The following is a 14,822-nucleotide window of genomic DNA, read 5'->3' as shown; positions in this document are numbered from 1 at the left end:
GTCCCTTGTAAGTTGGATTCCTAGGTATTTTATTCTCTTTGAAGCAATTGTGAATGGGAGTTCACTCATGATTTGGCTCTCTGTTTGTCTGTTATTGGTGTACAAGAATGCTTGTGATTTTTGTACATTAATTTTGTATCCTGAGACTTTGCTGAAGTTGCTAATCAGCTTAAGGAGATTTTGGGCTGAGACAATGGGGTTTTCTAGATATACAATCATGTCATCTGCAAACAGGGACAATTTGACTTCCTCTTTTCCTAATTGAATACCTTTTATTTCCTTCTCCTGCCTGATTGCTCTGGCCAGAACTTCCAGCACTATGTTGAATAGGAGCGGTGAGAGAGGGCATCCCTGTCTTGTGCCAGTTTTCAGAGGGAATGCTTCCAGTTTTTGCCCATTCAGTATGATATTGGCTGTGGGTTTGTCGTAGATAGCTCTTATTATTTTGAGATACGTCCCATCAATACCTAATTTATTGAGAGTTTTTAGCATGAAGGGTTGTTGAATTTTGTCAAAGGCCTTTTCTGCATCTATTGAGATAATCATGTGGTTTTTGTCTTTGGTTCTGTTTATATGCTGGATTACATTTATTGATTTGCATATGTTGAACCAGCCTTGCATCCCAGGGATGAAGCCCACTTGATCATGGTGGATAAGCTTTTTGATGTGCTGCTGGATTCGGTTTGCCAGTATTTTATTGAGGATTTTTGCATCAATGTTCATCAAGGATATTGGTCTGAAATTCTCTTTTTTGGTTATGTCTCTGCCAGGTTTTGGTATCAGGACGATGCTGGCTTCATAAAATGTGTTAGGGAGGATTCCCTCTTTTTCTATCGATTGGAATAGTTTCAGAAGGAATGGTACCAGTTCCTCCTTGTACCTCTGGTAGAATTCAGCTGTGAATCCATCAGGTCCTGGACTCTTTTTGGTTGGTAAGCTATTGATTATTGCCACAATTTCAGAACCTGTTATTGGTCTATTCAGAGATTCAACTTCTTCCTGGTTTAGTCTTGGGAGGGTGTATTTGTCGAGGAATTTATCCATTTCTTCTAGATTTTCTAGTTTATTTGCATAGAGGTGTTTGTAGTATTCTCTGATGGTAGATTGTATTTCTGTGGGATCGGTGGTGATATCCCCTTTTTCGTTTTTTATTGCATCTATTTGATTCTTCTCTCTTTTCTTCTTTATTAGTCTTGCTAGCGGTCCATCAATTTTGTTGATCTTTTCAAAAAACCAGCTCCTGGATTCATTAATTTTTTGAAGGGTTTTTTGTGTCTCTATTTCCTTCAGTTCTGCTCTGATTTTAGTTATTTCTAGCCTTCTGCTAGCTTTTGAATGTGTTTGCTCTTGCTTTTCTAGTTCTTTTAATTGTGATGTTAGGGAGTCAATTTTGGATCTTTCCTGCTTTCTCTTGTGGGCATTTAGTGCTATAAATTTCCCTCTACACACTGCTTTGAATGTGTCCCAGAGATTCTGGTATGTTGTGTCTTTGTTCTCGTTGGTTTCAAAGAACATCTTTATTTCTGCCTTCATTTCATTATGTACCCAATAGTCATTCAGGAGCAGGTTGTTCAGTTTCCATGTAGTAGAGCGGTTTTGAGTGAGTTTCTTAATCCTGAGTTCTAGTTTGATTGCACTGTGGTCTGAGAGACAGTTTGTTATAATTTCTGTTCTTTTACATTTGCTGAGGAGAGCTTTACTTCCAACTATGTGGTCAATTTTGGAATAGGTGTGGTGTGGTGCTGAAAAAAATGTATATTCTGTTGACTTGGGGTGGAGAGTTCTGTAGATGTCTATTAGGTCCACTTTATGTAGAGCTGAGTTCAATTCCTGGATATCCTTGTTAACTTTCTGTCTCGTTGATCTGTCTAATGCTGACAGTGGGGTGTTAAAATCTCCCATTATTATTGTGTGGGAGTTTAAGTCCCTTTGTAGGTCACTCAGGACTTGCTTTATGAATCTGGGTGCTCCTGTGTTGGGTGCATATATATTTAGGATAGTTAGCTCTTCTTGTTGAATTGATCCCTTTACCATTATGTAATGGCCTTCTTTGTCTCTTTTGATCTTTGTTGGTTTAAAGTCTATTTTATCAGAGACTAGGATTGCAACCCCTGCCTTTTTTTGTTTTCCAGTTGCTTGATAGATCTTCCTCCATCCCTTTATTTTGAGTCTATGTGTGTCTCTGCACGTGAGATGGGTTTCCTGAATACAGCACACTGATGGGTCCTGACTCCTTATCCAGTTTGCCAGTCTGTGTCTTTTGATTGGAGCATTTAGCCCATTTGCATTTAAAGTTAATATTGTTATGTGTGAATGTGATCCTGTCATTATGATGTTAGTTGGTTATTTTGCTCGTTAGTTGCTATAGTTTCTTCCTAGTCTCGATGGTCTTTACAATTTGGCATGTTTTTGCAGTGGCTGGTACCGGTTGTTCCTTTCCATGTTTAGTGCTTCCTTCAGGAGCTCTTTTAGGGCAGGCCTGGTGGTGACAAAATCACTCAGCGTTTGCTTGTCTGTAAAGTGTTTTATTTCTCCTTCACTTATGAAGCTTAGTTTGGCGGGATAGGAGATTCTGGGTTGAAAATTCTTTTCTTTAAGAATGTTGAATATCGGCCCCCACTCTCTTCTGGCTTGTAGAGTTTCTGCCCAGAGATCAGCTGTTAGTCTGATGGGCTTCCCTTTGTGGGTAACCCGACCTTTCTCTCTGGCTGCCCTTAACATTTTTTCTTTCATTTCAACTTTGGTGAATCTGACAATAATGTGTCTTGGAGTTGCCCTTCTCGAGGAGTATCTTTGTGGGTTCTCTGTATTTCCTGAATCTGAATGCTGGCCTGCCTTGCTAGATTGGGGAAGTTCTCCTGGATAATATCTTGCAGAGTGTTTTCCAACTTGGTTCCATTCTCCCCATCATTTTCAGGTACACCAATCAGACGTAGGTTTGGTCTTTTCACATAGTCCCAAATTTCTTGGAGGCTTTGTTCATTTCTTTTTATCCTTTTTTCTCTAAACTTCCCTTCTCTCTTCATTTCATTCATTTCATCTTCCATCAGCGATACCCTTTCTTCCAGTTGATCGCATCTGCTACTGAGGCTTCTGCAATCTTCGCGTAGTTCTCGAAACTTAGCTTTCAGCTCCATCAGCTCCTTGAAGCCCTTCTCTCCATTGGTTATTCTAGTTATCCATTCTTCTAATTTTTTTTCAAAGTTTTTAACTTCTTTCCTGTTGTTTTGAATTTCCTCTCGTAGCTCAGAGTAGTTTGATCGTCTGAAGCCTTCTTCTCTCAGCTCATCAAAGTCATCCTCCATCCAGCTTTGTTCCGTTGCTGGTGAGGAACTGCGTTCCTTTGGAGGAGGAGAGGTGCTCTGTTTTTTAGAGTTTCCAGTTTTTTTGGTCTGTTTTTTCCCCATCTTTGTGGTTTTATCTACTTTTTGTCTTTGATGATGGTGATGTACAGATGGGTTTTTGGTGTGGATGTCCTTTCTGTTTGTTAGTTTTCCTTCTACCAGACAGGACCCTCAGCTGCAGGTCTGTTGGAGTTTACTAGAGGTGCACTCCAGACCCTGTTTGGCTGGGTGTCAGCAGCGGTGGCTGCAGAACAGCGGATTTTCGTGAGACCACAAATTCAGCTGTCTGATAGTTCCTCTGAAAGTTTTGTCTCAGAGAAGTACCGGGTTGAATGAGGTGTCAGTCTGTCCCTACTGGGGGGGTGCCTCCCAGTTAGGCTGCTCAGGGGTGAGGGACCCACTTTAGGAGGCAGTCTGACTGTTCTCAGATCTCCAGCTGCATGCTGGGAGAACCACTATTCTCTTCAAAGCTGTCAGTCAGACAGGGACATTTAAGTCTGTGGAAGTTCTTGCAGAGTTTTTGTTTGTCTGTGCCCTGCCCCCAGAGGTGGAGCCTACAGAGGCAGGCAGGCCTCCTTGAGCTGTGGTGGGCTCCACCCAGTTCGAGCTTCCTGGCTGCTTTGTTTACCTAAGCAAGCCTGGGCAATGGCGGGCGCCCCTCCCCCAGCCTCGCTGCCGCCTCGCAGCTTGATCTCAGACTGCTGTGCTAGCAATTAGCGAGACTCCGTGGGCATAGGACCCTCCGAGCCAGGTGCGGGACACAATCTCCTAGTGTGCCGTTTTCCAGGCCCGTTGGAAAAGCGCAGTATTAGGATGGGACTGACCCGATATTCCAGGTGCCATCTGCTTCCCCTTTCTTTGACTAGGAAAGGGAACTCCCTGACCCCTTGCGCTTCCCGAGTGAGGCAATGCCTCGCCCTGCTTCGGCTCGCGCACAGTGCGCTTCACCGACTGTCCTGCACCCACTGTTAGGCACTCCCTAGTGAGATGAAACCAGTACCTCAAGCAGAAATGCAGAAATCACCCGTCTTCTGTGTCGCTGGGGCTGGGAACTGGAGACCGGAGCTGTTCCTATTCGGCCATCTTGGCTCCACACTCAATGCTTAACATTTTTAAGTGGAGATCACAAGTACTTAATATACTCTTACCATACTTACCTTACAAGGAGGGTCAAACTCTTGCCTTTAATTGCAAGGTATTTAAAGCAGGTATGATTTAGGTAGCTATGATAATTAGGCAAACATTAAATTTAAGTGGATAAAAAGCAAAGTCTGTAACTTGGCAAAAAGTTGTAAGGGCATCTTGAGTAAAGCTGTTCTTTGACCAGCTTTTCCCAAAGCAGAGCAAAGTAGTGATTCTGTAGCTGTCCCATTAAAGACAAAAACAAAAACTCCTTGATCGAGTAAGTTAGGAAAATATCATAACTATAAATACTGTATATTATATTCCCTATCTTGGAAAAATCACATTACATACTAGCAATTAAAAGTGTTACAAAGTTCTGGCTTCCAGTACTGGAGGCATTAGCTTCTATTGGTACAAGCTTCCTACAGATAACCACTAAAAATTCTGGGCAAAACATTTTTTAAAAAACTACCTGAAGAGGCTGGGCTTGGGGGCTCATGCCTGTAATTCCAGCATTTGGGAGGCCAAGGCAGGTGGATCAGTTCAGCTCAGGAGTTCGAGACCAGCCTGGCCAACATTGTGAAACCCATCTCTACTAAAATACAAAGATTAGCCTGGCATGGTGGCATGCGCCTGTAATCCCATTTACCTGGGAGGCTGAGGTGGGAGAATGGCTTGAACCCAGGAGGCAGAGGTTGCAGTGAGCTGAGATTGTGCCACTGCACTCTAGCCTGGGTGACAGAGTGAGACTCTGTCTCAAAATAAATAAATAAATAAGATCATTTTATACAATTTAACACCCATTCATGGTTAAAATTTTAAAACTCAGCAAATTAAAAGTCCCCAACCTGATGGTCATAATGACATATTTAGTGATAAAATATTGAATGTTTTCCTTCTATGATAGTAAACAAACCAAGAATGGCCAGCCACACTAATTTACTGATGTTGCAATATTTTGAAATGTGTCAAAAATTTAAGATGATTAGTAAAGAAGAGAAACTAAAAAAAAATTTTAAGAGGAAATATTTGAATAAAGAGATGGATAGATAACTAGAAATGTGAATAAGCAAAAATAACAAATTATTAAGTATAGACTATAGGTAGTAGTTATGTAGTGCAACTGTAAATTAAATTAAATGAACTTATATATGTAAAATTGTATAGTAATCTGCTTGAGCCATAGAGTTATATGTATTAAAATTACTTGCCAATTAAGATAAATCTGAAATGAAATACAATTCTTCTGAAACTAATATGTTAGTGACAAAATATGACGTAACATAAAAATTCAATGCATACATAATATAGCTCTATTGGATAATAGGACATATAGTATTATGGTGTTATTACAGCAACATGGCATAAAATACCATGGAAACAAAAAGTAGGTGAAAAAGAGCTAAATGAGTGACCATATTAAGAGTGGAAGAGTTTTGGCACTACTTGAATGCTAATTAACCTTCTTTCTTATTTGGAAAAAAACCAGTTCACCCATTATAAATGATGTACCATTATAATTTACGTACTATAAACACAGAGTTCTGTAATAACTGGCAGTTTTAATAGACTCTTCTTTCATGATTTTCCAACTGAAACTGCATCTGTGTGGGCTGCCTACATCTCTGGCACCTTTCTACACTACGGAGTGTGGCTCCAATTCGGATCTTGTATGGAAGGGAACACCATGATGATATTCAAACAGTCTTCTGATACTTGTAGCAATGTAAAAGGCGTGGTACCAATATACATTTTATAGAAAAATCGGACAGCATTTTCTATTGTAAACTAAAAATAAAGTCTTAACCCCACCTCCCACCCCCCACTGACTACACTCCCTCTTGGCCAAAACGACCCCAGAAAAGTCTTAAAAACTGAATTCCCAGCTACTACCAGAAGGGAGGTCAGACACCCTTCATGATAACCCCTCCCTTTTGGAGTTTAGGTATAACTGACCACCATTAATGTTAAAATAGAGATCATACAACTAACAAAATAGACTCTTTATGCCAATAAAATACCAAATTATATACAGGATTTAAGGCCATGTCGGATAAGGGTTAAGTCACACACCCTTACAGTTCACCCCAATTCAGTGTATTGGTTAATGGAGCTCCTTATCTTAAAATATTCCTTTCTGTGGACTCCCAAATTTTTTTTTATTTTTTTATTTTTTTATTTTTTTTGAGACAGGGTCTTGCTCTGTCACTTAGGCTGGAGTGCAGTGGCATGATCATGGCTCACTGCAGCCTTGACTTCCTGGGCTTAAGTGATCCTCCCACCCCAGCCTCCTGAGTAGCTGGAACTACAGGCACACGCCACCACACCTAGATAACTCCTTAATTTTGTTTTTTTAGAGATGGGGTCTCACTTTGTTGCCCAGGCACGTCTTAAACTCCTGGGCTTAAGTGATCTTCACACCTCGGCCTCCCAAAGTGCTAGGATTACAGGCATGAGACATTGCACCCGGCCAACTCCAAATTTTTAGACAGAGCTCTATTCCTTTAACCAATTGCATATTAGTCTCTGAATCCACCTATAAACCAAGCTTCTGTTTCAAGTTATCCCACCTTTTTGGGGCAAACCACTGCTTACCTTCCATGCATTGATTTATGCCTTTCCCTATAACTCCTGCTTCCCTAAAATATCTAAAACCAAACTGTAATTCTGACTGCTGGGGCACACTTTCTCAGGACCTCTTGAGACTGTGTTCCCCAGGTCATTGACACTTGTATTGGCTCAGAATAAACCTCTTTAAAATATTTTACAGGCTACTCTCTGCCTAGGGGGTAGCACTGCTCTACAGGAGCAGTCATGGTGCTGTAACACTGCCTCTTCAGTAAAGCTGTTTTCTTCCACCTCTGGCTTGCTCTTAAATTCTTTCCTGGGCAAAGCCAAAAACCTACACGGGCTAAGCTCCACGCTGGGGCTCCCCTGACTTGCATCAGTTTCTCTAATCTCTTACTGCTCAGGAGTCAGGTGGCCAGGGGTCACAAAATTTGTGACTTCTCCAGTTGCTCCTATAGATAACATCACTATTGTAGAACCTAAGATTGGTCAGGTAGTGAAGAGCTGACCCCACCTGGACTTGTGACTCATGACTTAATTGGTCCTGTGGCACCCTCCAGAGGGTGACTCAGTGCATGAGGATTGTTTTCTACACACCTATGATTGCATCCCCAACCAATCAGCAGCATCCATTCCCTTGCCCCCTGCCCACCAAACTATCATTGAAAAACCCTAACCTCTGAGCCTTCAGGAAGACTGATTTGAGTGATAACTCCAGTCCTTCTGCTTGGCTGCTTTGCATTAATTAAACTCTTTACTGTGAAAAATTTTATATATATAAAATATTAAAAATTATATATAAATATTATACAATATTAATAGTAAATATAAAATATGTATTATATATTAAAGAGTCTGGCTTTTCAGTTAACATAATCAAGAAACAGAAAAAAGACTATCTCTGCTGAAAAACAAACAAACAAACCAAAAACCACAGCAAAGAAACTTTCACAACAATGCCTACCCCTGCTACCCCAGACAAATTGATAACGCACAAAAAGCTTCCAAAATAACTTTTATTACTATATAAAAAGAAGAAAAAATAGATACATATTTTTCCTACAAAATTATAAAATATTCAGGATAGTTAATATTTTTTCCATAAATGCGCTAAGATAAAAAGATAGAAATCTTTTCCACTTAAGGTTTTCAAGTACCTCGTAGGAATTAAAGAATAATAATGTTCTTTCTTCTACATTTTCCTAAAGACATAGCAGTTACAGTTTTCTGCTGGAGTTATCTAAAAAAGGACATACCAAGATAAATTTTCTATCATATCGAAATAAAATTAGCATAAAGCTTTACTTCTGTCCTTGTGCTTTTAGATTGGCAACTGTGGTCAATCAGTGCTGCACTAGAATTTCCAACTCAGCAGGGGAAAGAATCTAATTAAAAATGACACACACTCTATATTTTGTCCTTTAGAAAACAGAAACTGCTTGTCTGTATCCCTTAAAAAGTGCAATTGCCTTGTCATTTCTCTGTAAAGTCTAAGATGTTTCTAAACAGCACAGTTTACGTGAAACCACACAAGTAAAGGAAAGAAAGTGCTTTAGAGGGCAGGTTCCATTTGACACAAGCAGCACAGGAAGCCGTACAGTTTTGATGACATTAATTCAAAAAGTATATTCATTTGAGTTTCTCAATAAACGCTTTGAGAGAAAAGGCTTTAATGTTGATTCAGATGAGTGTTAAAATAAAGATTTCTTTTCTGAAATTAGATTACGGGGTAAACCAAGCCAGATTATTTCTGGAGATGACAGAAGCCATAATTATTTTGGGAAATTTCAATCACTGTTTTGGAATTGATACCTAAGGCTTTCTTCTCCCCTATTATTTGTGGGCTTTTTAATGAGATATTTTTCTGGGGAGATGCTTAGGTAGGAAATATCAGCTTTTGAAAGATAAAGGTACAATTATCATTAGAATCAAAAGCCCATTAAATAAGAGTCTCAAACAAAGGTTTTCTAGATATATTTTATATGCGTTGTTTTCATAAAGATAGAAAAGAAATTCCTATAATATCTGTAAGATTATCCTCACATTAGCCCACATGAAAGATAAAATAAAGGGCTGAGATGAGGGGTGCTTAAATACTTTGCAACAGAGCTATTCTAGTGCCAAAGCCATAATTAACTTTACACTGATAACCTGTTTCTTAGCCTATATAAAAAGGAATGGCCGCCTCAATTCTGGCAGCTTAGTCACTATCTAATCCTTTCCTCCAAAAACCCTGGAATTTTGTGTACCTCTATGTAATAGAACATCCAACTTATCAAATGATGTGTGACTATGCAACTACTCCTTCTATGGCGCCAAGACTGTACCATGCTTTACCCATACTGAATTTAATTGTCCTACCACTTTGTGCCAGGCAGAGGGCTGGGTACTGGGGATCCTTCTGGCTCTATTACCAATTTTGGAAATAGAATTTAGTAGAGAAGAAGAGAACAGTGTTGCAGCAAGGGGGTCTTGAATGGTTTTTCATGACGTTTAAGGGATATGATGGAGTGTGGCCTGTATTCAGTCTTTGGAAGTAAGTACCAGTTACCTAAAAAGAAATCCACTAAGCACCAAAATGTTTAGTGTATTTGGTGTAGAGTTTCTACCCACATTAAAATGCTTCAGTTTAAAATTGAAGGGAAGACAAAAAAATCAGCCAAAAAATGAAAAGTATCATTTCAGCATAAGCACTACTCTAGGTTTTAATTTGTCAGCCCAGAGCCCAGACAGAGATGATACTCCAAGCAAGAAAAGTCACCTCCAAGTCTCAATTCACTACTGAGAACCCAAAGCTCAAAATGTCCCCTAAAATTCCATAAAAATCAGGAAAGACCCTAGCTATTGCCCCAGGGAAGGGCAGACCATGAGATAGGTCCCTTTTAGCTCCAAACTGAAAGTTGTTCAGCAGCTAAAATCCTGAAGAAAAAAATATTGCAATTAATTAACTTGAAAGCTACAGATGTGCTTGTCCAAATCTTTGTGTTACCAAGACACAATTTTAAGATCAAACAAGTATCAAGGTAGGCCATGGCTTGTTGGCAGTGGTAGGGGCCCTATGGCCTATTTCCAGGTATGGGTGGCCCCTTTTCCTTGGTTATCTGGGGAATCTGCCTCAGCAGACAGCAAAAGGTAAAAAGCATCCCTTTAATAACTCCACCCCACTCCGGAATTGAGGTTTATTCAGGGGTGGGTCAAAGTAGTACAAGACAAAAATAGCACAGTGAAATGGTTAGAATCCAGACTGAGGTGCCAGACTGCCTGCATCTGAGTCTCAGTCCCACCATGTATGAGCCGTGTGACCTTGGGGTGAGTTACGAGCCTCCCCAGGCTTCAAATCTCTCACCTGTAAAATGGGAACAGTAACAATACCTACTTCATCCCGTCTGTCTGGGGACTGAATGAGCTAATATTTGTAAAGTGCTTAGAGGAGTGTTTGGAGCATAGTAAGTGCCATGTGAATACTTTCAAAAATAAAAACAAGAACTTGGGGAAAAGTGCTCTTTGAGGTTTGTAGGGCAGTGTATGCTACTTAAGTGTTGAAGCATATTTTCATTCTAAGAGGTTTAGCATCTGGATCATAAAGTACATCAACCCTAGGGAAGTCTTGGGGCTAACTTCAGTTTTGGAAATTCTTCCAAGTCTAACCAGAGAAGATCTCTTCAACCACCTGCTCTAATCTATCAATACCCTAACATAAACCCTAGTCTCCAGGGACAATTTGAGCCCAAACCAGCTGGAGAGGGAGCAGAAGGCAGGCATGGGGAGAAAGGAACCAGGTGCTTTCCTAAATTTCTTTAATATACTCTCATCATGGTATCTGTGTAGCGTCATGATCTAAACCCTGTCCCAGATATTCACTATCAGATTTTAAACTTTTAGGACTGCTTCCCTCTAGTTGTGAAATCATTGTCTCCCAGAATTAACAGGAAATGACTGCATACAACAGGCCAGGGATGCTGCCAGTTTGTCCAATTAACCACTAGTAGACACATATTCACATATTAAGCATCTGTTCTGCACAAGGCACTGTGCTAATGCTGTGGTCCTCAACAAGATAAGGGCAACATAACCATAACTTATATCTGCTATTCTTTAGATTAATCACATCCTTTCCAATTCAGCTCAGTTCATAGGCCTCAATCAGCACAAATTATTTCAAGAAACCATCCTTTGTGATTAAAGTAAATATTGATACTACACAGCCCAATTATCATATGGCTAATAGGAGAAGCTAAACTGTAGAGCTAGTTTTGAAACGTGAAGTTATATGGCTCTATCTCTACAGCATTTTACATCGTAGATCTCTGCCCAGCCTCATCCAGAGCTAAGTTTCTTTTCCTTGCTGCTACTTCATTGTTTAACTCTGAATCTGATTTGTCCATGTTGTTGCCAGAGTAGGCTGGCATGGAACCTCTTGCTCCCTGTTCAGTGCCTCCATTTGGATGAAGAATGGTAGAACCTGGCTCCTTAGGACGTTTCCATTGCGGTCTGGTGACTATCCAAAAAATGAGGGCCCCGAACACCAGCATCAGAAGGCCAAGGGTATTTACGAAAACACCTTCTGGTGGGAATGTACTGTATGCAGGATCTCTCCTACGAAATAAGAGATGTATCCAATTACAAACAGGATGATACAGCAACATGCAAAACAGTCTTGAATTTATCTGCTCAAAATGCACACAAGTACAGTTTCAATGTAAACTCTCAAAGCTTGCTATTAAGGAGAAATATAAATTATGCTACAATTCACTCAGGAATATATAATGAAATTGATTTAAAAATAATAAATATGAAAATAATATAGCGTCTGTAACACTTGTTTTGAGGCAGCTAGGGTCTGGAGGCAGGCAACCTCAGGTCAGTTCACACGGACTTCCTAGAACTAAACCAAAAGGAAAACCCCAAGTTTCCACATCTAAGTAGCAAAAGGACCGGAGGCTACTCCCTTTGCAAACCCCGCTTTTCTGCATGTCAGATGGAAAATTGAAAGTATCTCTGACTGGTTGCTTTCTACAACCAATCAAACTGACTGTGGGCCACCACTTCGTTTAAACGCAGTGAACACCAAGTGGCCAATGGGAAACCTCCAGGGGCTATTTGGATCCAAGAAGATTCTGTATCGGGGCCGTTCAGTGGCTGCTCAGGCCACTCCCGCCCTGTGGAGTGTACTTTCATTTTCAGTAACTCTCTGTTTTTGTCGCTTCATTCCTTACTTGCTTTGTTTGTGTGTTTTGTCCACTTCTTTGTTCAAAACGCCAAGAACCTGGACACCCTCCACCAGTAACAGTATCACTTAAAAATTTTAAAAAGGATGAAACAAAAATGTATGTACACTATAATTACAATTGATATAAAAACATGCATATCAACAAGATTGAAAGGGAATGTCTAACTTCAATAGTTGTTTCGTAAGAGTAATACAATTTGTCAGACTTTTTGGTCCTTCTAAACTTTTAGTAATATCATATTACCTATATAACAAATTCTTTAAAATATTTTTTAATTTTAATATCTAAAAAATTTTGTTATATTTATATTACATTTTCCCAGTGAACAAGTATTTAACATTCTGTGGCTTAAGTATTACAATTAAGAAGACTATGCAACTTACAGGGAAAAAATCAGTTTCTCTGTCACTCCCATAAGTGCTGTTGCAATCACTGTTCCAAAGATGACAAGTCCAGAATAAACATGTATGGGCATGAGAAATGCGCGGAGAGAAAGCGGAGCCCATGGAAGCAGAAAGACTAAAAAACCTGAAAGAAGCTAAATACCAAAAAGTGCAAAGGTTATCATTTAATTTTAAGTTTTAAACTCATTTTAAATTATTTAAAAAGCAGTATGTGTAATATGAGAAAACCTTTCATATAGAACCAAAGGGTAGAAAATGAAGTTTCCTCACTCCAGTTCCACTACCCAATGTAACCCCTTTTATCACCTTTTCATGGATCCTTCCAGAAAATTTATTATCCCTATACATATTGTTCTGCATCTTGCTTTTTTCCCTTAACAGAATGTCTTGGAAATCTTTTTCATACCTATGCATTTATCTAATTTATTCCTTTTAATGGTTAACATCCTAAGGCTATAACAATTTATTTATACAGTTCTCTATGGATGTTTCTTTTTGGTTTTTGCTATGCTTAATCCGACTATAGTGAACATTCTGGTACTTACTTGTTTGTTTTTATCAATCTCCTAAGGTTGCTAAGTAGGAAGGGAAGGAAAATATTTTTTAAATCACTAAAACCAAGTACATTAGGACACAGAATTTAGTCAGTTCGACCTAAAAAGCTATGTGGAAAGAAGATGATTTTTGTTTTATGAGAAAGAATGAATTCTGTAGAAAAGTTTTCTTCACTTCCTTGATGATTAAATCGTTAGTGGGATACATCTTTGCAGAGAAGACAGCAAGGTTCCTATATAAACTGAAGTCTGTTACGCTTTCACGGTTTTGTCACCCCACACCTTTGCCCATCAAGTATCCTCTCTTCAACAAGATAAAGATGACTTTGTGGTTACTGAATTACTGAGTTTAAAGGAACATTTTTTTTCAGATGCCTATTTAGGATCTACCATCCTAGCAAAACAATTATGAAAAGAGAGGAGAGTGGGGAGAAAGCACTAACATCACTGTTCAGCTTTCTTGATTGAGATCCAAGGGCCAATGGGCAGACAGAAGAAGGGAGGCAGGGCGAGGGGTCCAACGCCCTAATTCACACTGAGAATCAGCTCATGTGTAATACCAAATAGTAATAAATGGAAACTAATAACAAAACAATTTGTATGATTTGTCACTTTAACAGACTGCAGAGGAAAAATCATATAATCATCAAAACAGATGGTGAAAAACATTGGTAGGATTCAACAGTCATGTATAAGATGTTTTAACAAACTAGGAATAGAAGATAATTATTTTAATCTGATTATATTAGGACAGAACATGCTACAGGAACAGGCTCCATTTTCAAGAGCTTAATATATAAAAGTATATTTCTCGCTCACACACAGTCTGCTTATGGTCTATAGGCATTTCAGAGTAGCTCTCTTCCAAGACATGACTCGGATCCAGAAGGGATTTGTCTTATATCCCTTATCACCTATTCCTATTCAGCATTTTTCTGAGTCTCAGCTACTGAGTTAGGCAAGAAAAAGAAATGATGATAGAAAAAGAAACAAAACTTATTAATCACATAAGATTATAAAACACAATCCAAAAGAATCTTGAGATTAATTACTAACATAAGTTTATCAAGTTTGCTAGGTATAAATTTATACTTGAGATCAGTTGCACTTTTTGTAAAGAGGCAACAAGTGAATTAATTTTTACTAATACCATTTTTAATAGCAAGGAGCTAGCAATAAGTTGGAGACAACAACTCTACAAAGAAAATACAAAGCTTTGCAATATTTTGGAGAAGGCTAAAAAAACAGGCTCATGATAATGAGTTGGAAGACTTGTATTATACAGATGTCAGTTCTCAAATTTATCTATAGATTAAATAAAATCCTAATAGATTTTTGGTGGAATTTGATGCATTGATTCTAAAATTTACATAGATCAAAGGGCCAAGAATAGCCAAGATTAACTTTTGTTTTCTGAAGTATATCCTAAAACAATAAATTCTGTAATTTACATTAAAAAAGTAATAACAAATGCATTTGATAGGTTGGTTTGCATATTTTATTATAGTTAATACCCAAAATGCCTGAATATATTACAAATGGTTCAGAGGGTTCCCTCTTGGTGGTTCAGAATATTCCTAAATCTTCTTCAGTGAA

At 38.8% G+C, this 14,822-nt stretch overlaps 1 protein-coding gene across 2 annotated transcripts in view; it reads right to left on the bottom strand.

Annotated features, from left to right (window-relative positions):
* Window positions 1-8,036: 8,036 nt before the first annotated feature.
* Window positions 8,037-14,822, bottom strand: part of LOC100593374 (cytochrome b reductase 1) — a 34,862-nt gene continuing 28,076 nt past the window's right edge. The window contains exons 3-4 of one of the 2 annotated variants that reach the window (XM_003254259.3): window positions 12,652-12,806; window positions 8,037-11,633 (exon numbers count right to left, since the gene is read on the bottom strand). In XM_003254259.3, coding sequence (XP_003254307.1) covers window positions 11,330-11,633; window positions 12,652-12,806 — 459 coding nt within the window. In that variant the 3' untranslated portion in view covers window positions 8,037-11,329. The remainder of the gene's footprint in view (window positions 11,634-12,651; window positions 12,807-14,822) is intronic. The other variant, XM_003254260.3, reaches the window with a different exon arrangement.

Source organism: Nomascus leucogenys, chromosome 22a (assembly GCF_006542625.1).
Source record: "Nomascus leucogenys isolate Asia chromosome 22a, Asia_NLE_v1, whole genome shotgun sequence".
Lineage (NCBI taxonomy): Eukaryota > Metazoa > Chordata > Mammalia > Primates > Hylobatidae > Nomascus > Nomascus leucogenys.
This window is presented reverse-complemented; position numbering and strand designations above follow the sequence as displayed.